Source organism: Salmo salar, chromosome 11, assembly GCF_965601325.2.
Source record: "Salmo salar chromosome 11, fSalSal1, whole genome shotgun sequence".
NCBI classification, from domain to species: domain Eukaryota; kingdom Metazoa; phylum Chordata; class Actinopteri; order Salmoniformes; family Salmonidae; genus Salmo; species Salmo salar.
In genome coordinates this window covers 18,814,562-18,838,314 of record NC_138301.1, presented here as the reverse complement: position 1 = coordinate 18,838,314, position 23,753 = coordinate 18,814,562, and the positions used below count along the sequence as shown (strand labels likewise).

Sequence of the window (23,753 nt, the reverse complement as noted above, 5' to 3'; positions counted from 1 at the left end):
GAAATAACACATACGGAATCATTAAGTAACCAAAAAAGTGATAAACAAATCAAAATATATTTTATATTTGAGATTCTTCAAAGTAGCTACCCTTTGCCTTGATGACAGCTTTGCACATGCTTGGCATTCTCTCAACCAGCTTCATGAGGTAGTCACCTGGAATGCATTTGTGGAATTTCTTTCCTTCTTAATGCGTTTGAGCCAATCAGTTGTGTTGTGACAAGGTAGGGGTGGTATACAGAGATAGCCCTATTTGATAAAATAACAAGTCCATATTATGGCAAGAACAGCTCAAATAAGCAAAGAGAAATGATTCCATCATTACTTTAAGACATGAAGGTCAGTCATTATGGAACATTTCAAGAACTTTGAAAGTTTCTTCAAGTGCAGTCGCATAAACCATCAAGCGCTATGATGAAACTGGCTCTCATGAGGACCACCACAGGAAAGGAAGACCCAGAGTTACGTCTGCTGCAGAGGATACGTTCATTAGAGTTACAAGCCTCAGAAATTGCAGCCCAAATGCATGATTCACAGAGTTCAGGTAACAGACACATCTCAACTGTTCAGAGGAGACTGCATGGATCAGGCCTTGCTGCAAAGAGACCACTACTAAAGGACATAAATAAGAAGAAGAGACTGGCTTTGGCCCAGAAACACATGCAATCGACATTAGACCGGTGGAAATCTGTCTTTTGGTCTGATGAGCCAAATTTGAGATTTTTGTTCAAACCGCCGTGTCTTTGTGAGACGCAGAGTAGGTGAACGGATGATCTCCACATGTGAAGTTCCCACCGTGAAGCATGGACGAGGAGATGTGATGGTGTGGGGGTGCTTTGCTGGTAACACTGTCTGTGATTTATTTAGAATTCAAGGCACACTTAACGAGCATGGCTACCACAGCATTCTACAGCGATACGCCATCCCATCTTGTTTGCACTTAGTGGGACTATCATTTTGTTTTTCAATGGGACAATGACCCAACACACCTCCAGGCTGTGTAAGGGCTATTTGACCAAGAAGGAGAGTGATGGAGTGCTGCATCAGATGACCTGGCCTCCACAATCACCCGACCTCAACCCAATTAAGATGGTTTGGGATGAGTTGGACAGGAGAGTGAAGGAAAAGCAGTCAACAAGTGCTCAGAATATGTGGGAACTCCTTCAAGACTGTTGGAAAAGCATTCCAGGTGAAGCTGGTTGAGAGAATGCCAAGAGTCTGCAAAGCTGTCATCAAGGTAATGGGTGGCTACTTTGAAGAATCTACAATCTAAAATATATTTGGATTTGTTTAACACTTTTTTGGTTACTACATGATTCCATATGTGTTATTTTATTGTTTTGATGCCTTCACTATTATTCTACAATGTAGAATATAGTAAAAAGAAAGAAAAACCCTTGAATGAGTAGGTGTGTCCAAACTTTTGACTGGTACTATGTTTCCAAACAGACACAAAGTGAGTTGAACTAACAATATCAATAACCTATAATGTCAATCTAAATATTCTCATCTGAACATGAGTAGGTGGATTTCAGTCCTGTGTAAGGTGAGTCACTCCTAAGTTAACTCCAGACAGCCTGTGCCTCTACTAAAGGCCAGACAGGGCCAGAGCTGAGCTGAGATGGGCTGAGCTGGCAGACTTCTGGAGTCAGTAAAAGAAGGAATAAAACCCACTTCTCATTTCTGTTGTTCCAGAGCCTGGCTTCACTACAGCTATTTCTGTTTCACTGCATGTCACACTAATAACCTTCCTCCCCTGTGTAGAAGAGCAATAAGAGTACCCTCGTTCAAACAGCTCCCTGATTTAACATTGTCTAATCTACCATTCCCAAGCATGTTTCTGCAGCTCCCTGGTGCAACAGAAAGGCTATACGAGCATAGCACGTTAGCCAAGCAGGGAATATAAGACTGGGCAGGGGATTGGACCTAGGCTGAACCTAACCTTGCTCTAAGTTGACTGTAGGGGTGTGTAGCATATATCTGGTGTAGGAGCCATCAGAGGGCTCGTGGTGAGGCTAATGGGACTAGTCTTGCAGGAGGTGCTTTTGAAGCGGCAGAGAGACAAGCATAGGAGATTTCATCGCTCACGGTACATTAGGTTTCCTATTGATTAATTCAACATTACATAAATAATGAGCACAAAAGGGCTGCTGTGAAGAACATGCATTCATATGGACCTACTTCACATTAATTCTTGTCGCTTCCTAGTTCCTACATGTTCTGCTGACTTCATAACAACTAAAGGTTGAGTGTTTTTACTGTTTTTGAAGGCAAGCTGCGACAACCCAAGACCAAAGCTGGCACTGTTTTTTCAATGGGCATCCTTTTGATTTAAAATAACTACTGTGCTTCACCAATACTGTTCCTCCAGTTCTGAACAATATTCTGTGCTTTGCAGGTGTTCCGACTGCAATACTGCCGTGAAAAAGCCAACATTTTTAGAGCAGGTTATTTTGTGGAAAATGGCGGCCTCTGAGGAGATTGTTGAGACACAATTAAGTGCTGAAAGCTGAAGTACAATAGCACAGGCCACCCGGCAGGCAGCTGCAACGGAGGAACTGAGGGTTTTTAAACGGAATAGTTGGTTGTCTGCTACCCATTTCAACCTGCTATTGTTCAGTACCTTTTGTGCCTGGAGCAATATTTCAAACCTAGTCTCTTTTGCCTTATTTTCAACATAATCTATACCCACGCCAATCAAATATCCAACATTAATACCCAGAGTAGCTATGACATGGAGGGTTTCATCCTGCTTCCTGGATCCCATCTCCATCATAAATACGGCTGCGGTGATATCGGTGCCAGGTCAGCTGTCGGCATCCTTGCCAGGGAGCCACTACAAACATAATTCTCTCTAATCTACCTTCTGTCATCACAGAGCATTCAAGGGACCATCCCCACTGTAATTTGGTCCAGGTGATTATGCAGATGACTTTTCACTTGGTTGGTGTTAATGTATAGAGCCTCACTATTACAACGTGATTAGAGGGAAAGGTGAAATAGCATGTCTAATACAGAGGAAGAGATAATCGAAGGCTACTGAAGCCAAACACTGAACTGCAGGTTGGTTTGAAACATTGTTCCAGGGGAACAGCTGAACAGCATAGCCTGGCAAAACCAGACTGAACTCACCATTGTTGAGTGCAGAGCTCAGTCTGGCAGAACCAGGCTATGAACAGCTAGGTTGGGGTTCTGGAAGGCATGATGGAACAGAACAGTCTCTATTCATAGCAGAGGAACACAAACACAAAGTCAAAAGCTAACATTCATTACAGTAATGTGGTATGGTAAAAACAAGGATACAAATCAAGACAAATCCAAGAGCTTTTCGCTCACAGAAAAGAGTGGCATTGTGTTGTATTTAAGCAGCTGGGAGAAAGAGAATGAAAGTCATGTGTCTTGATGTGTCTTGTGTGATGCAGGCAGGCAGGGCTTTCAGTCAGTGACTTGGAATGCGTCCGCTCTGCTTTGGAGAGCAAGTCCCAGAGGTAAACAGACAGAGGCTGGACAGAAGGCAGCAGGTACCTAATACATGCCAAGTGATTCCTTATCAACCCTTCAATCCCATTCCCCAAGAGCTAGGCAGCACAGATACATGGTGTTTGGCAAGGGGGGTGGGGGTAGGCTGCGCTTGCTGTGGCTTTTGATTGCATGGATTTGGTCCCCGGGGGAAAACTCCAAGAAGCATCACTTTAAAGGATAAAGTAAGACGAGTTTGGACATGCTGGCGTGGAGCAGAGCTCAGAGATCAGGGTCTGGCTGATGACTTCTCCCACTTTCCTCTCCCCTTCTCTTCCCTGTCCAGCTCTGCCTCCCCCTCCATATGCCTTCAGTCAGCTCTCAGAGAGTTGTGAGGGAGGGAGGAGAGCTGGTGTTCTACTGAGAGAACTTGAGGAAGTGTGGACAGTGAATGACTTGCCATCTTATCCTTCCTCGAGACTCATAGCAAACATATTGATCTGGTTTTCATAGAGGGGCCAGCTGCATCCACCACTGTAAAATAGTCAAAGTAAAGGGGCTCGTGGACACTAAGTCAAAGCCTGACAAGTTAAGAGTTCAGAGCTGGGTTCTGCTAGGCATGGATTGGCAGGGAGGAGCTGAATGATGGCGGTTGTATGGCTGTAATTCAGACTGTGTTAGGTTAGGTTGAGACGGATAGGTAGGTTTTTCCACAGGCTCATTATATAATATTTGAAAAAAAAAGCAGGTCAGGGAGGGGACATGTTAACAGTGGCATGTACATTATATACGACAAAGTTAAATGAGCTCTAAAAGCTTCCACTGTTTTGCCATCAATAAATCTAGTGTGTCTTTCAGAGCAAGTTCTGCTTGTATCTGTTCTGCAGCTGGGGAGATGAGGCGATGTTTCTCAATCTCACAAGAGCTTTAGAATGGCTTCAGTGGACATAAATATCCCTGGCCTCTCTCTCTCTCTCTCTCTCTCTCCCTCTCGCTCTCTCTCTCTCTCTCTCTCTCTCTCTCTCCCTCTCTCTCTCTCTCCCTCTCGCTCTCTCTCTCTCTCTCTCCCTCTCGCTCTCTCTCCCACCCCCCCTCTCTCTCTCTCTCTCTCTCTCTCTCTCTCTCTCTCTCTCTCTCTCCCTCTCTCTCTCTCTCCCACCCCCCCCCTCTCTCTCTCTCTCTCTCTCTCTCTCTCTCATAACGTGGTTATTTTTAATGGGTATATTTTTTTCGTTTACTCAAACGCCATGAGAGCCAATTCATTGTTATGCTGTTGAGTCCACTCTTTTGGCAGTTTCAGTAGCTATCAACTCAATCATTTTCTTCTCTGCTTGCCTTAATTTTTGTCCATTAGTCCATCTCGTTTGCAGAAGCTTCTCTTTATGCATTTCTTTAATAACTTTTATAATAGCACACTCCCTGACGAATTATAGAGCTCAAAAGAAAAGAACACACCATGTCCGATTTGCTTGGTTTTTACAGTGGATTGTCGCTTGAACACAAAGGCTTGTGGGAAATAAGCCTCTCAAATCTGCACCCTGTCCAGCACAGACACTAGGAAGGTCCATCTGTCTTTTCTCTTCTTCTTCTCGCTCTTCTCAAAAACAGTTCCTTTATAGCTGTCAGATAGTGCTGTGAGTGAGTTGTACACCATGATGAGGGACATATCCAGCGGCCCGACCGTAACATCCAAGAGAGAGACCCCAATGCCCCAAAGCCCACTGGGACGGGACAGACAAAATGAATAATTTTTTCTTTTTCATCGCTCCCCCTTACTTTACAAGTTCAAGTATTTTTTTCTTAAAAAAAAACAACAGCAAAAAAGAGCAAATCTACTTCTCTAGTATTCTACATTTTCTAATCTACTAACTGGTGGCAAAACAGCAACCAGAACATAATAATCAGCCCCTTTACTACGTTTCCTTGTCTTTTTTTTCAATGTATACATTATTTCCTTTATCTTTTTATTCTTACTTAGGCCACTGGATATTGATTTAATGATTTATTTTGACTACTATTAAATTGTAATACTTGCAGCTACAAGGTAAGAGTTTTTTTTAAATATATATATATATATATATATGTATATATATTTATATTCTTTTAAAAAGCGTTAAGTCCTTTGGTCCCTATTTCCTAAGGAATGATGCATGTAAATTCTCCTGGATTCTCCATTTCTCTTCTTCTTTTCTCAGAGCTCGCCCTGTCACAGAGCACATCACCTGTGTAGGCACGAAAACCAAAATGGCAGCAGGCTGGTGTGTGTGTGTGTGTTTATGTGTGTGTCTGTCTGTCCGTGTGTATGTTTAAGTTGGCAAATGCACATACATATATGTACACTGTAGGATGTCTGAGAGAATATTTTTGTGTGTGTGTGTTGGTCTGTATGTGTGCATATGTGTTTGGTAAGCTGTGTGTTTGGTAAGAGTGTGTTCATGTCTATATATACCGGTGTCAGTATGCATGCTTTGAGCATAATGTGTCTATAAAGGTTTTCCATCTTGTCTAAAAAACAGCAGCAAAAATTGGTCTCTGCAAAAAATCCTCTTCCACAGACGCCAAAGCAAAACAGGGAAAAGAGGCATTTGCTAAAAAAAAAACGAAAAAAACGAATCTCCGGGTTCCTTCTCCTCCTCAGTCACCCAATCTTCTCCAGCTATTCTTCCAGCAGAATCAAGGGACCACCCTTCTTTCATGATATGTAGCAGAGCAAGAAGTCTTTGTACTTTATACTGCACTTGTGGAAATAAGGTGTTGTGGCCCTTCATCCTGTAAGAAAGAGAGAGAGAGCAGATTCAGTGAGGTGAGGGCACAGGGGTCTTGTTCAGGGTGCTGGCTCCTGCCTGGTTTAGCACACTGACAGGCACAGCTAACAGAATGGAAAACAGACAAAGGAAAAGAAGGAGGATGTCAATCAGATCTAGAAAGAAGTGAGCTGGAGGTGAAGGGGTTGTGTTTTACCATATGGAACAGATGTATGCTGTGACAGCACTAATCCAAAGGCGCTAGGTATTTATAGCAACTTTTCTCTCGCCTCAGAAAAATGATTTGACTAAACGTTAGCCTGTCATCTCTGTTAATTCCTCTGTTAATAGTCATTTCTGATCATTTGTGATAATCATTTTTAAAAAGCCCAATGACAACCGAGGGAAGGGGGACGCTAAAGATGAAGGGATGCACTGAAGGTCAAATAGTAGCCCATTAATAACAACATTATGATGTTAAAAATTATTATTACAAAACTCCAGGGGGAGGAAAAGTTTATGATCATATTTTCATGTTTTTTGTGTAGTGAACAAATTACAAACTAATACTCCAAACTATTGGAAAATACACCCAGAGCTATAATGTCTTCATTGCCATAGCAGTAGATATGAAATACATACTTTTTATGGATTTGTGTGCTTTTTGGCTCTGGTTGAATAAGCTGGAGTTACAGTTGGATGCAATCATCCTTAATGTGTACTGGCCCTGAATCCTGGTACAAAAAGACAGCCAAATCATAGCTAATCACTCTCACAGAGCCCACATGAAAAATATCTGACTTTGTGGAGCGAACAAGTCTTTGTTCTGTTATTTTCTCCTGAGAAATGAGCCTGTTACCATTTTATAATAGATCAGCTATTTAACTGTGGGAGATGAGATGCTGGTAACGTATTTCATATCTGCGGAGGCAAGCAGGACCATTAGAGATAAGCCTTTGCACTAAAATACCTGATTATAGATGTTCCAGCTTTTATACAAAAACACCAGTAATTCAAAGTAGGCATCTACCATATAAATTATAGAAGAAGAAAAACTGTCTATTTAAAACATAACAGCTTGTATTTCCAGAGGGGCGTTTTAAGTGGAAGCAACTGATGAAGACCAAACTACTGGAAAAATATCTTTATATCTATATGGATAACTACTTACACTCACACAAATGCACACACCCTGAAGTGGCTCTAAATTAGAGATTCACGAGAGAGACACAGCCACAGGGGACACAGGCGAACCCAGAGAGACCTGAGCTACAGAAGAGACAGGTGAACCTAGAGAGACCTGAGCTACAGAAGACACAGGCGAACCCAGAGAGACCTGAGCTACAGAAGAGACAGGTGAACCTAGAGAGACCTGAGCTACAGAAGACACAGGCGAACCCAGAGAGACCTGAGCTACAGAAGAGATTGGCGAACCCAGAGAGACCTGAGCTACAGAAGAGATTGGCGAACCCAGAGAGACCTGAGCTACAGGAGAGACAGGCGAACCCAGAGAGACCAGAGCTACAGAGGAGACAGGCGAACCCAGAGAGACCTGATCCACAGGGGAGACAGGCGAACCCAGAGAGACCCTGTGCCCTGCTGGCTGGTTGTCCCGACAGACTGCACTTAGTTAAGTCAGAGATCTGTATATAATGACAAGATGTTATTATATGTCTCTGCCCTAACAATGGGAGTTGTTGTCCCAAAGGCAGGAAGGCAGGTGACAAGCTTCGGACCAAAATAAGCCCATAGAAACGCATGGGGCTTATTTTGACAGATTTTGGAGAGAGTACAAATATTTGTAGATGACTCGTCATGAGACAATACTAACTCATACATGGAATGGAATCTATTCAGTGCTAAAAGAGTTACAAACACATTGAATTAATTGTTGGGCATGATACTACTGAAAAGACCAGACTAAAACAACACAAGCAGAGGATGCACCATTCATGGTATTAGTTTATTTGATTTATTTTTGATGGTGTTTGTGTGTGTATGTGGGTGGAGTCTGGCTGGGGTGTGTGGGGCTACGCCACTGCCTGCAGCTCTGCAATCACAATGTAATTGGTTAGCCCCCTCATAAATATATACATGGGAAGTTATCCTCATGTTAGGCAAACAAAACAATCACACCAAGTACTCCAAGTGCAGATGAAATGCAGGGAGGAGTGGAGGAGAGTCAACATTTTCCTGTGCTTCTCTACAGTTTGTGGAAGGATAGATGGATGGAGGAGATTTAATTGGCTGCACAAACACAGGGTCATGTTGTCTATCACTCAACTAAAGAGCTGGGGATTGACTTTAAAAAAAGGTTATTTAAGCAAAGAATCTGTCTTATGACAACAAAAGTGGGCATCAGCCCTCTTGCATGAAGAAACGTTGGTACAAATTAGAAATAATTACAAAAACAATGTTGGTATACACAGTGCCTTCAGAAAGTATTCATACCCCTTATCTTATTCCATATTTTGTTGTGTTACAGCCTGAAATCAAAATTGAATTGATTGAACGCCAAAGTGAAAACATGTTTTTAGAAATGTTAGCAAATTTATTGAAGATGAAATACAGAAATCTCATTTGCATACAGTTGGTATTCATAACCCTGAATCAATATACGTTAGAATCACCTTTGGTAGTGATTACAGCTGTGAGTCTTTCTGGGTAAGTCTCTAAGAGCTTTGCACACCTGGATTGTACAATATTTGCACATTATTATTTTTTAAATTCTTCAAGCTCTGTCAAGTTGGTTGTTGATCATTGCTAGACAGACATTTTCAAGTTATTCAATAGATTTTAAAGACGATTTAAGTCAAAACTGTAACTAGTCCACTCAGGAACATTCAATGTCATCTTGGTAAGCAGCTCCAGTGTATATTTGGCCTTGTGTTTTAGGTTATTGACCTGCTGAAAGGTGAACCAGGTTTTCCTCTAGGATTTTGCCTGTATTTAGCTCTATTCCGTTTATTTTTATCCAAAACAACAACAAAAAACTCCCTAGTCCATGCTGATGACAAGCATGCCCATAACATGATGCAGCCACCACTATAATTGAAAATATGAAGAGTGGTACTTTGTGATGTGTTGTGTTGGATTTGCCCCAAACATATAGCTTTGCATTCAGGACATAAAGTTAATTTCTTTTCCACATTTTTTGCAGTTTTATTTTAGTGCATTATTGCAAACAGGATCCATGTTTGGAATAGTGTTATTCTGTACAGGCTTCCTTATTTTCACTCTGTCATTTACAGTGCGTTTGGAAAGTATTCAGACCCCTTGACTTTTTCCACATTTTGTTACGTTACAGTCTTATTCTAAAATTGATTAAATCGTTTTTTTCTTCATCAATCTACACACAATACCCCATAATAACAAAGCAAAACCAATTTTTTGATATTTTAGCAGATTTATAATTTTTTTTTTAAGAAAATATCACATTTACATAAGTATTTAGACCCTTTACTCAGTACTTTGTTGAAGCACCATTGGTAACGATTACAGCCTCGAGTCTTCTTGGGTATGACGCTACAAGCTTGGCACACCTGTATTTGGGGAGTTTCTGCCATTGTTCTCTACAGGTCCTCTCAAGCGCTGTCAGGTTGGATGGGGAGCTATTTTCAGGTCTCTCCAGAGATGTTCGATCAGGTTCAAGTCCGGGCTCTGGCTGGGTCACCTGCATTGTCTTGGTTGTGTGTTTAGGGTCATTGTCCTGTTGGAAGGTGAACCTTTGCCCCAGTCTGAGGTCCTGAGCACTCTGGAGCAAGTTTTCATCAAGGATGTCTCTGTACTGTTCTCCATTCATCTTTCCCTCGATCCTGACTACTCTCCCAGTCCCTGCCGCTGAAAAACATCCCCACAGCATGGTGCTGCCACCACCATTCTACACTGTAGGGATGGTGCCAGATTTCCTCCAGACGTGATGCTTGGCATTCAGGCCAAAGAGTTCAATCTTGGTTTCATCAGACCAGGGAATCTTGTTTCTCATGGTCTGAGAGTCTTTAGGTGCCTTTTGGTAAACCGCAAGCGGGCTGTCATGTGCCTTTACTGAGGAGTGGCTTCCGTCTGGCCACTCTACCATACAGGCCTGATCGGTTGAGTGCTGCAGAGATTGGTTGTCCTTCTGGAAGGTTCTCCCATCTCCACACTCTGGAGCTCTATCAGAGTGACCATTGGGTTCTTGGTCACCTCCCTAACCAAGACCCTTCTCCCACGATTGCTCAGTTTGGCCAGGCAGCCAGCTCTAGGAAGAGTCTTGGTGGTTCCAAACTTCTTCCATTTAAGAATAATGAAGGCCACAGTGTTCTTGGGGACCTTCAATGCTGCAGACATTTTTTGGTACACTTCCCAAGATCTGTGTCTCGACACAATCCTGTCTCGGAGCTCAACGGACAATTCCTTCGACCTCATGACTTGGTTTTTGCTCTGACATGCACTGTCAACTGTGGGACCTTATATAGACAGGTGTGTCCCTTTCCAAATCATGTCCAATCAATTTAATTTACCACAGGTGGACCTCAATCAATTGTAGAAACATCTCAAGGATGATCAATGGAAACAGGATGTACCTGAGCTCAATTTCGAGTCTCATAGCAAAGAGTCGGAATACTTATGTAAATAAGGTATTGCTGTTTTTTATTTCTACTCAATTTGCAAAACAACCTGTTTTCGCTTTGTCATTATGGGGTATTGTGTGTAGATGGATGAGGGAAAAATATATTTAATCCATTTTAGAATAAGGTTGTAATGTAACAGAATGTGGAACAAGTCAAGGGGTCTGAATACTTTCCGAATGCACTGCAGGTTAGTATTGTGGAGTAACAACAATGATCCATCCTCAGTTTTCTCCGATCACATGAAACTCTGTAACTGTTTTAAAGTCACCATTGGCCTCATGGTGAAATCCCTTAGCGGTTCCTTCCTCTCTGGAAACTGACCTAGGAAGGACGCCTGCATCTTTGTAGTGACTGGGTCAAAGTGTAATTAATAACTTCACCATGCTGAACAAGATATTCAATCTCTGCTTTTTTTTATTTTGACCCATCTACCAATAGGTGCCCTTCTTTGCGAGACATTGGAAAACCTCCCTGGTGTTTGTGGTTGAATCTGTGTTTGAAATTCACTGCTCGACTGAGGGACCTTACAGATAATTGTATGTGTGGGGTACAGAGATGAGGTAGTCATTCAAAAATCATGTTAAACACTATTATTACACACAGAGTAAGTCCATAATGTGACTTGTAAGCACATTTTTACTCCTGAACATACTTAGGCTTGCCATAACAAAGGGGTTGAATACTTATTGACTCAAGACATTTTAGCTTTTAATTTGTAAACATTTCTAAAAACATAACTCCACTTTGACATTATGGGGTATTATATATATTGTGACACAAAATCTCAATTTAATACATTTTAAATTCAGGCTGTAACACAACAACATGCAGAAAAAGTCAAGGGGTGTGAATACTTTCTGAAGACACTGTTTGTATATATATATATATATATATATATATATATATATATATATATATATATATATATATATATATATATATATATACACATTGACCTGCTGAAAGGTGAACCAGGTTTTCCTATAGGATTTTGCCTGTATTAAGCTCTATTCTGTTTCTTTTTATCCAAAACAACAACAAAAAACTCCTGAGTCCATGCTAAGGCAAGGGCTGATTTCAAGGTTTTACTGCTAACCTACAAAGCATTACATGGGCTTGCTCCTACCTATCTTTCCGATTTGGTCCTGCCGTACATACCTACACGTACGCTACGGTCACAAGACGCAGGCCTCCTAATTGTCCCTAGAATTTCTAAGCAAACGGCTGGAGGTAGGGCTTTCTCCTATAGAGCTCCATTTTTATGGAATGGTCTGCCTACCAATGTGAGAGACACAGACTCAGTCTCAACCTTTAAGTCTTTACTGAAGACTTATCTCTTCAGTAGGTCCTATGATTAAGTATAGTCTGGCCCAGGAGTGTGAAGGTGAACGGAAAGGCTGGAGCAACGAACCGCCCTTGCTGTCTCTGCCTTGCCGGTTCCCCTCTTTCCACTGGGATTCTCTGCCTCTAACCCTTTTACAGGGGCTGAGTCACTGGCTTACTGGTGTTCTTCCATGCCGTCCATGGGAGGGGTGCGTCACTTGAGTGGGTTGAGACACTGACGTGGTCTTCCTGTCTGGGTTGGCGCCCCCCCTTGGGTTGTGCCATGGCGGAGATCTTTGTGGGCTATACTCGGCCTTGTCTTAGGACGGTAAGTTGGTGGTTGGAGACATCCCTCTAGTGGTGTGGGGGCTGTGCTTTGGCAAAGTGGGTGGGGTTATATCCTGCCTGTTTGGCCCTGTCCGGGGGTATCATCGGATGGGGCCACAGTGTCTTCTGATCCCTCCTGTCTCAGCCTCCATTATTTATGCTGCAGTAGTTTATGTGTCGGGGGGCTAGGGTCAGTCTGTTACATCTGGAGTATTTCTCTTGTCTTATCCGGTGTCCTGTGTGAATTTAAATATGCTCTCTCTAATTCTCTCTTTCTGTCTTTCTCTCGGAGGACCTGAGCCCTAGGACCATGCCTCATGACTACCTGGTATGATGACTCCTTGCTGTCCCCAGTCCACCTGGCCGTGCTGCTGCTCCAGTTTCAACTGTTCTGCCTGCGGCTATGGAACCCTAACCTGTTCACCGGACGTGCTTGTTGCACCCTCGACAACTACTATGATTATTATTATTTGACCATGCTGGTCATTTATGAACATTTTAACATTTTAACATTTTAACATCTTGACCATGTTCTGTTATAATATCCACCCTGCACAGCCAGAAGAGGACTGGCCACCCCTCATAGCCTGGTTCCTCTCTAGGTTTCTTCCTAGGTTTTTGGCCTTTCTAGGGAGTTTTTCCTAGGGAGTTTTTCCTAGCCACCGTGCTTCTTTCACATGCTTTGCTTGCTGTTTGGGGTTTTAGGCTGGGTTTCTGTACAGCACTTTGAGATATCAGCTGATGTACGAAGGCCTATATAAAAATACATTTGATTGATTTGATTGATTGATTGATTGATGACAAGCATGCCCATAACATGATGCAGCCACCACTATAATTGAAAATGATGAAGAGTGGTACTTTGTGATGTGTTGTGTTGAATTTGCCCCAAACATCTCCACCATGGCCGAGAGAGAGAGAGAGAGAGAGAGAGAGAGAGAGAGAGAGAGAGAGAGAGAGAGAGAAAGAGAGAGAGAGATAATATACAGACCACAAATTCCAATTGGCTATACTTAAACTTTTTAACATCATCCTTAGAACTGGCATCTTCCCCAATATTTGGAATTGGCCCAATCCACAAAAGTGGAGACACATTTGACCCCAATAACTACTGTGGGATATGCGTCAACAGCAACCTTGGGAAAATCCTCTGCATTATCATTAACAGCAGACCTGTACATTTCCTCAGTGAAAACAATGTACTGAGCAAATGTCAAATTGTCTTTTTAACAAATTATCATACGACAGACCACATACTCACCCTGCACACCCTAATTGGCAAACAAACAAACCAAAACAAAGGCGAAGTCTTCTCATGCTTTGTTGAATTCGAAAAACCCTTTGACTCAATTTGGCATGAGGGTCTGCTATGCAAATTGATGGAAAGTGGTGTTAGGGGAAAAACATATAACATTATAAAATCCATGTACACAAACAACAAGTCCGCGGTTAAAATTGGCAAAAAACACACATACTTCTTTCCATAGGGCGGTGAGACAGGGATGCAGCTTAAGCACCACCCTCTTCAACATGTATACCAGAACCCAGGCTGACCCTACCAAAATCTGAAGTCAAATGTCTACTGTTTGCTGATGATCTGGTGCTTCTGTCACCAACCAAGGAGGGCCTACAGCAGCACCTAGATCTTCTGCACAGATTCTGCCAGACCTGGGTCCTGACAGTAAATCTCAGTAAGCCCAAAACAATATTGTTCCAAAAAAAGTTCCAGTCGACAGGACCATAAATACAAATTCCATCTAGACACTGTTGCCCTAGAGCACACAAAAAAACGATACATACCTTGGCCTAAACATCAGCGCCACAGGTAACTTCCACAAAGCTGTGAACGATCTGAGAGACAAGGCGAGAAGGGTCTTCTATGCCATCAAAAGGAACTTAAAATTCAACATACCAATTAGGATCTGGCTAAAAATACTTGAATCAGTTATAGAACCCATTTCCCTTTATGGTTGTGAGGTCTCACCAACCAAGAATTCACAAAATTTGACAAACACCAAATTGAGACTCTGCATGAAGAATTCTGCAAAAATATCCCCTGTGTACAATGTAAAACGGCAAATAATGCATGCAGAGCAGAATTAGGCTGATACCTGAAAATGATCAAAATCCAGAAAAGTGACGTTAAATTCAACAACCACCTAAAAGGAAGCAATTCCCAAACCTTCCATAACAAAGCCGGAGCTGGAGAATAGCCCCTAAGCAAGCTGGTCCTGGGGCTCTGTTCACAAAAAAACTGAGCAAACTATAATTCTATTTGGCCCTAAACAGAGAGTACATAGTGGCAGAATACCTGACCACCGTGACTGACCTAAAGTTAAGGAAAGCTTTGACTATGTACAGACTCAGTGAGCATAGCCTTGCTATTGAGAAAGGCCGCTGTAGGCAGACCTGACTCTTGAGAGAAGACAGGCTATGTGCACACTGCCCACAAAATGAGGTGGAAACTGAGATGCACTTCCTAACCTCCTGTCAAATGTACAGTGAGGGAAAAAAGTATTTGATCCCCTGCTGATTTTGTACGTTTGCCCACTGACAAAGAAATGATCAGTCTATAATTTTTATGGTAGGTTTATTTGAACAGTGAGAGACAGAATAACAACAAAAAAATCCAGAAAAACGCATGTCAAAAATTTTATCAAATGATTTGCAAAACATGACTTAGTACTTGGTGGCAAAACCCTTGTTGGCAATCACAGAGGTCAGACGTTTCTTGAAGTTGGCCACCAGGTTTGCACACATCTCAGGAGGGATTTTGTCCCACTCCTCTTTGCAGATCTTCATTAAGTCATTAAGGTTTCGAGGCTGACGTTTGGCAACTCGAACCTTCAGCTCCCTCCACAGATTTTCTATGGGATTAAGGTCTGGAGACTGGCTAGGCCACTTCAGAACCTTAATGTGCTTCTTCTTGAGCCACTCCTTTGTTGCCTTGGCCGTGTGTTTTGGGTCATTGTCATGCTGGAATACCCATCCACGACCCATTTTCAATGCCCTGGCTGAGGGAAGTAGGTTCTCACCCAAGATTTGACAGTACATGGCCCCGTCCATCGTCCCTTTGATGCGGTGAAGTTGTCCTGTCCCCTTAGCAGAAAAACACACCCAAAGCATAATGTTTCCACCTACATGTTTGACGGTGGGGATGGTGTTCTTGGGGTCATAGGCAGCATTCCTCCTCCTCCAAACACGGCGAGTTGAGTTGATGCCAAAGAGCTCCATTTTAGTCTCATCTGACCACAACACTTTCACCCAGTTGTCCTCTGAATCATTCAGATGTTCATTGGCAAACTTCAGACGGGCATGTATATGTGCTTTCTTGAGCAGGGGGACCTTGCGGGCGCTGCAGGATTTCAGTCCTTCATGGCATAGTGTGTTACCAATTGTTTTCTTGGTGACTATGGTCCCAGCTGCCTTGAGATCATTGACAAGATCCTCCCGTGTAGTTCTGGGCTGATTCCTCACCGTTCTCATGATTATTGCAACTCCACGAGGTGAGATCTTCCATGGAGCCCCAGGCCGAGGGAGATTGACAGTTCTTCTTCTCACCTTCTCACCAAGCTGCTTGGCGATGGTCTTGTAGCCCATTCCAGCCTTGTGTAGGTCTACAATCTTGTCCCTGACATCCTTGGAGAGCTCTTTGGTCTTGGCCATGGTGGAGAGTTTGGAATCTGATTGATTGATTGCTTCCATGGACAGGTGTCTTTTATACAGGTAACAAACTGAGATTAGGAGCACTCCCTTTAAGAGTATGCTCCTAATCTCAGCTTGTTACCTGTATAAAAGACACCTGGGAGCCAGAAATCTTTCTGATTGAGAAGGGGTCAAATACTTATTTCCCTCATTAAAATGCAAATCAATTTATAACATTTTTGACATGCGTTTTTCTGGATTTTTGTTGTTGTTATTCTGTCTCTCACTGTTCAAATAAACCTACCATTAAAATTATAGACTGATAATTTCTTTGTCAGTGGGCAAACGTACAAAATCAGCAGGGGATCAAATATTTTTTTCCCTCACTGTATGACCATATTAGAGAGACACATTTCCCTCAGATTACACAGATCCACAAAGAATTCAAATAACAAATCCAATTTCGATAAACTCCCATATCTATTGTGTAAAATACCACAGTGTGCAATCACAGCAGCAACATTTGTGACCTGTTGCCACAAGAAAAGAGCAACCAGTGAAGAGCAAACACCATTGTAAATACAACCCGTATTTATGTTGATTTATTTTCCCTTTTGTACTTTAATCATTTGTACATCGTCACAACACTGTATATAGACATAATATGACATTTGAAATGTCTTTATTCTTATGGATCTTCTGTGAGTGTAATGTTTACTGGTCATTTTTATTGTTAATTTCACTTTTGTTTATTATCTACTTCACTTGCTTTGGCAATGTTAACATATGTTTCCCATGCCAATAAAGCCCTTGAATTGAATTGAGAGAGAGAGAGAGAGAGGAGAGAGAGAGAGAGAGAGGTACAGAATATCCATACACATTGAACATTGAAGTTCACGAGAAAAAAAGGAAACACTAAAAGGTCACGTCACAACAGCAAAAAGGGTCAAAAGTCACGTCATCATCGATCATGATCAGACCAGTCATCCATTTACTGCACTTCACAAGCTGCCAAAAATATATACAAAATAGAGATAGAGATATAGAAAGGACTCGACGCCACGTCATGCAACGCACGCAGTCACAGTCCTGCAACATGACGTCATCCGAAATAAAATGACACCATGGGTTCAACTTACAGGTGTGGGAACTGGGAACGTGTCCCCGTGACTGGTGGCTACTGGTTGGCTACACAACGACCATGGACAGGCCATCTCATGTTATGATTGACCGGTTGGCAGGTTGGGTTGGGTGCAAAACAAAAGAAGAAGAGAAGCAGTGGAGTTCCAATTTCTTTCTCAAGTGGTAAATATGATTTAGACTTTACTTTCCCATTTATTCCAGCCTCTCTCTCTCAACGTCTCTGGCTGACAAACCAAATGAAGGGAGGTTATTACTGTCAAAATGAAAAAGTCAACAAATCAACAAATACAATTGGAAATATAGAGATAAAAATGGAACCTTCAAAAACAAATAAAATAATGGCCTTTATTTTTCTTTTTGAAGCAGTTCTGAGAGGCTTTTCAGTCAGAGAACATTTATAGGGTAAAAGACTGGCGTGCTGCACTGCAATCACAAAGTTAAGACTAGGCCAAATGGCATGTTATACATCTCAAACTAACACAGTCACACTCTAAATAATTGGATTTGTCCTTGCATTTTATGCAATGATGTTGGTATGTACATTGAGTACCTTAGTCATTTATAAATTCTTTAAGTCAGAACAGCAGGAGACCAAACCCAGACAGACTTACCCCCCCACCATCACACGCACGCACACACGCACACAAACAGACACACACACACAGCTGTTGTTAGAGACACACTGAGGATGTCATAATGACTAGCCTGTTCTCATCATTGTTCAGAACATTCTCCACTTGTCCCTCATCAATGTGTTACATCAAAGTCATTCCCCCTCTCTTCTCCTCTCCTCAGGCAGTCTGCTCAGACAGCCTCCTTTCAATTAGTGCTACATGTCTTTATTCAAATGCTATCTGACAAGAAATGAAGGTAGCATTTATCATTTCCATTCCACATTATACTGTATATGTCATTATTGCAATCCCTTCACTTTGGTGAGGCCATTGTAAAACATCCACATATTATTTACATGCAAATTGTTCATGGAAATATACAATTGAAACACATGTACTGGTCTTATGCTGCAATTATGTGTAGTCTAATGTATACAACCAAAATAACATGTTTCAGGTATGCAGTAGCCAGTGGAGTTTAGCTGGGGGGAGTCAGTCATGTCAGCCCACTGCCCCTCCTACTCCCTCCTCATTGGCCAGCACCCTGAGGGGCTGTCTGCCATTCAACCCTGGCTCTGGGCATGAATGTGAGCATGGCATGGCGTCTGCTCTTACCTGGATGTGGACGGCAGAGGGGTCAGTAAGGTCGGTTGGCATCCTTTGGCCGCTTCAACTGCACCTTCAGCCGCTTCATGCCTATCTGAAAACCATTCATGGCCTGGATAGCCGCCTGGGCACTGGACGGGTTATCGAAGCTCACAAAGCCTGGGACACAAAGTAGGAGGGAGAGTGAAAGAGAGAGAGAGACAGAGTGAAGGAGAGATGGGGAGAGGCAGAGAAAGAAATAATGAAAAGAGGAGGAAAGAGAGAGAGACCTCCTTATTAGCTTTCTGCAATGCAACAACAATGTGCCTTAATTCAGGAGGTAAATTGAAATTCTCTGAAATAAAAACATGATTACACGATTACATGATTACACTAAATAAAGTTTGTAATTTCCACTTTGAAATTTCAGAAATGATATTCCCTTACAAAAAATGTATCAACCCCTACAAAAATGTCCATTATTTATAATCCACATAATAATTCACATTTCCTTTTGCTGCAGGATTATTTTCCTGCTGTAGAAAACTGGCTAAAATTAAGCATAGCAAGGTAAAAGTGTATGTGTGTGTGTGTGTGTGTAGAGTAAGAGGAGCAGGGTTGGAGCATGTTGCCAGGCTCGGAGCGGGGCGTACTGGATGTAGGTTTGGGAAGGTGGAAGGGGCTGTGAGTAGAGGTGTCTCTCCACTGCCTGTGAGTAGAGGTGCCTGCCTCTCCTCTCCTCTCCCTTGCCTATGAGTAGAGGTACCAGCCTCTCCTCTCCCCTGCCTGTGAGTAAAGGTGTGAGCCTCTCCTCTCCTCTCCTCTCCTCTCCTCTCCTCTCCTCTCCTCTCCTCTCCTCTCCTCTCCTCTCCTCTCCTCTCCTCTCCTCTCCTCTCCTCTCCTCTCCTCTCCTCTCCTCTCCTCTCCTCTCCTCTCCTCTCCTCTCCTCTCCTTTCCCCTGCCTATAAGTAAAGGTGTCAGCCTCTCCTCTTCTCTCCCCAGCCTGTGAATAGAGGTGCCAGCCTCTCCTCTCCCCTGCCCGGCATGTGCTCTGAGTTATCACCTGGGTGTTGGGGCGGAATGAGCCCAGAGCTTTCCACACTGGGACTCCTGCCTGCTCTTATCAGACACCTCCGTGATTGACGGACGGAATTTTCCGCTTGCCAGCTGATTTGATCATGTCGCTATGGGTCCAATTTAATTTGGGGGGAGAGGGCAGGCTTTTGTCAGGTGGGGAGAGATAAGGCTCTTGCTTTTACAAACCCTTTAAACAAACTGAGCAGGGAAGGGCCTGCCAGACAGCAGCGATCCCCCTCACATCCCGCTCTCATCAATCTCAACCTTGCATTTACATCCCAACCCCAAAAGGTGATTGTCAGGGAGGGGGAAAAGGGGAAGAAGAAGAGGGTGAAGAAAGAGAGGACAAAGAAAAGAGCAGACTAGAAGCGTGGTAAATCCTGGCCCCCTTTACACCATGTAAATCAGTCAGCTGCCAGGTTTATTATGATGTTTTATACAGCACCGTACGCTTCAGAAGGACAAGCAGCACTTCACTGGGACACATTCAGTGTACAGCACAATGTAAAACACCCTAAACAGCCTTTGTGAGAGGAGATTGAATACTATCATGTATGAATCATCATTTCATGGTTCCCTCGCAGCTCTTCAGCTGAGAAAACGATGTTCAGTCCTCTGTAAAATCATTGCAGGGTATTACGGACAAGGTTTGATTTGCAGGTGAGAGTGGAGTACTGACAAAGACTACAGTCTTATCATTCTACAGCTCTGCATGACTCCCGGTGCGGTGACTGGTACAGTGTCTAAGCTGTAGGGAACTGCACAGCTAGATGCTGACGGACGTTGTGAAACGGCTTGAAGGGGACTGCTCCCACTTTAAGCCAACCTAAACAATAGAGTGCTGCTTGCTGTTCTTCTAAAAACAGAGGATAATCTATTTCAACGGTAAGTGTTAGTAAGCGAGTGTGTATGCAGTGTTTTCAGAGGACCTTTTAAAATCACATTTTGCTTCCACTTAGAGAGGTGAGCTTTGATCATCCTTAAATGTCAATATTGAGTAACAAACATGGAGGATTAAAATAACAGTGTATCCCAACAGACCTCAGACTAAGACCTTGAAACAGCCAGAAACTCAACATCCTACTCCGTTCAGTGACGGATCCACCATCTTCTTCAGCTGCACATCTGATATTCTGATATTAACACCAACAACTAACAATTGCTAGAGTGGATGTCTTGGTATGCACAATTGCCATGGAAACGGTCTTAATGGTTTTGGAAGGTTGAAACATTATTTTTCACTTTGCCAATGTCACTTTTAAACTGTGACTTTGCCTCATCTCAGTAAGTCAATGACTACCCTGGATTCCATAATGATGACATTGGCACATTGCCTATTGTCAATCACTGAGAATCATAAGGTGTGTGCGCACACACACGCATACACACACCCACACGTATTATGCGTGTATACGTGTGTGTACATGCATTGTGTGTATGTGTGTGTTGCATCTAATGTGCATAGGAAGAATTCAATCTCCCCTTTTGAACTGAAGAGGGATCAAATTGCTTCCCCTGTTGCTGCAGGAGAGTAATGATTTAGTTCACTTAATGCATAGCATCTTCTGTCTAATTTGTTAATGTCTCTCACAAGAGCCCCGGGGCTCAGACTATAAAAAGGAAGGAGAAAAAATGAGAGGTTAAATGATTGTTTTTCAGCCAAGATCTTAATTAATAGCTGCATGGGAAAATAATGGTGAGATGCGTGAGGTCACAGCCTCTTTGTCCTTCCTCATAGAGCAGTGATAGACATGCTATTCTCATCCTAGACAACCCATATAGGAGGCCAGTGGTCCGTTTCTGGAGTCCAGCTCCTCATCTCGTGGGTGCTGCTGTCTAGGGCTCAAACAGGTCTATTATTATCTCCTGAAGATCACACAGTCCACCTGCACATCCTCCACCACCACCCAGACTCATCCCTACAGGCTGTGTGGGAGGAAGGTGTTGGAAATGAGGCTGGGAGGCTGGGTCTCTAGGGGCTATCTATGGAGGCTGGGGAACCATAGTTTTATAGTATGTTTGTTGAAGGTGAAACGCTAATAGCCAGAAGGACTATATTCCCCTATACTACATGTCTAGCTACATGGTGACAGGCATGTACTTGAACTTGGGTAGCTGTGGGCTTAAACTGTAGGTAGTTAGAAACAAATCGCCCCTCCTCCACTCCATCTCACTCTCACCTGCTCCCAGTATCTCATAAGCATCTGCTGATGAGTTGAACTTAAGGAGCGAAGCACGCATCCCCCTCTCTTCTCCTCCCTGCTCACTCGCATGTAACGCCACTTTTAAAATGTTAATTGCAACTTGATTAGGATAGACACAGGGAATAAAGGAAAACACAACTAAATGCAGAATCCAAAATGGGACATGAGAAGATTGCCAAACATCACAGTCGACTTCTCATCCAATTCTTTTTTTTTCTCAGCAGAGATGACAGCTTTGACTCACCAAAACACTTGCTTTGATTGGTCGCCCGGTCCACGAAGACTTTGGCGGAGATGACGTTGCCGAAAGGCAGGAACATTTGCATTAATTCTGCGTCTCCAAACTCCTGGGGCAGATGGTAAATAAACAGGTTGCAGCCTTCCGGCCCTGGAGGGAAATAACAACAACAAACTATAGAGGTTACATGGGGAAATAGAAGGAGAGGACAGGCAGAGCATACATGATGACATAAGCCCAGTGTCTGCCCCAATTACTAGCTGACAGTAGGACAGGACTGACTGGCTCCCAATCTCGCTTCAGTCTCCACACACACCCAGGTGCCACATACAGTACATGGCCTTCTGATGAGGAGAGAGAGAGAGAGAGAGAGAGAGAGAGAGAAAGAGAGAAAGAGAGAGAGAGAGAGAGAGAGAGAGAGAGAGAGAAAGAGAGAAAGAGAGAGAGAGAGAGAGATGTGGGCTGCACTAGTGGCTGCATGGATTGTTCCCTGTCTCATTGCTCGGGGATGATAGCATGACGAGATGAGTCTGTGGCTAGTGAGAAGGCTGATAAGAGGCTGTTGCTGACTGACTCCCTGGCCCAGATAGAGGACACACACAGTATGATAGAGAGCTGTGGTTTTACAGTCTGAGCTTATGGCTTTATTCTGCCTGTTTGTTAGTTTAGGTGTGTCTCATGAAATGGGGGCTGCTGCGGCTGCAGTCTCTTGGAGGCTGCAGACTGGGAGACCAGCCAACAGCCAAGCCAGAGAGGGAAGGATCCAGATCTGAGTCAGAGACAGGCCAGTGGAGCTGACACACTGTCTGCAGGAGGAGCAGCTCTGTGGCTTAATGTACACAGCATACACAAAGTATAGCAGTCACATAACCCTAACGCAAGCTTAATTTAACTCAAGGATGGGGGCAGGTAGACCACAATGCTTGGGCGAAACACACTGAAATAAAATTATCCCCCTTATGCAATGTTAGAACACTTAGAGTAATTTCAGATTTTCCACGTTGACTAATAATCATATTTATAACCATCACATACTGTACAATAACATAAATGAATAATTATATCTGGCAAACAGTGTCAGGAAGAGTGATTTACCATTACAGCATATCCTATGCTTTATTACATTTAATGCTGTGGTACTAACACTAAACTAGGAATGTTAATAAATGATTATGCATGCAGCTAATTAATCTAATGAATATTCATAACCACTTAAACACATTGTAATGGACTGATTAACCAGTCGAACACTGCGAGTTTGAATTAGTGCAGTTTTTGAATAATGACAGAGTAACTTTTCCATCTTGCTGCCTGCTAATGTTAAACTCCTTTTAAATGAAGTTCTCTTTTTCTCCCATTTTCCAGCCCAGTGTTTCCTCTCCCTGGCTAATTCAAAGCAGCCGTACATTAGAATGGAACATGGTAATTATCACCTTTTATCTTGGGTGGGCGCGCCCGCTAGCTCTTACCTTCTCTCTGTTGCTGGGGGATGATGGTGGGTTGCTGGGGGAACGCTTGACTGATTGGTGCATAGGCGGCAGGGTAGGCTGCTGTTGCAAAGAGAAGGAGAAGAGCCAGAGTGGAATATTACATCTCCATTTGCGACAACTTAAATCATTATTCTATTGTTCACGTCCTCCAGACACTGAATAAATAAATTGCATTACGGCTTGGAGCCCGAGCTCATTTTCATTGTGGATCACTACACAAAGGGAATGCACTGTCTAAACAGGGACACATACAATACAGGAACGAGAGCCTATTCCTATCCTGATACATGG

The 23,753-nt window shown here is 43.0% G+C and overlaps 1 protein-coding gene across 15 annotated transcripts in view; it reads right to left on the bottom strand.

Annotated features, from left to right (window-relative positions):
- Nucleotides 1-4,631: 4,631 nt before the first annotated feature.
- LOC106562123 (CUGBP Elav-like family member 4) overlaps nt 4,632-23,753 on the bottom strand; it is a 176,326-nt gene continuing 157,204 nt past the window's right edge. For 12 of the 15 annotated variants that reach the window (XM_045689113.2, XM_014126738.3, XM_082957775.1 and 9 more), the window contains exons 10-13: nt 23,442-23,522; nt 21,979-22,122; nt 18,484-18,633; nt 4,632-6,228 (exon numbers count right to left, since the gene is read on the bottom strand). In XM_045689113.2, coding sequence (XP_045545069.1) covers nt 18,506-18,633; nt 21,979-22,122; nt 23,442-23,522 — 353 coding nt within the window. In that variant the 3' untranslated portion in view covers nt 4,632-6,228; nt 18,484-18,505. The remainder of the gene's footprint in view (nt 6,229-18,483; nt 18,634-21,978; nt 22,123-23,441; nt 23,523-23,753) is intronic. The other 3 variants (XM_014126732.3, XM_045689114.2, XM_014126746.3) reach the window with 1 other exon arrangement.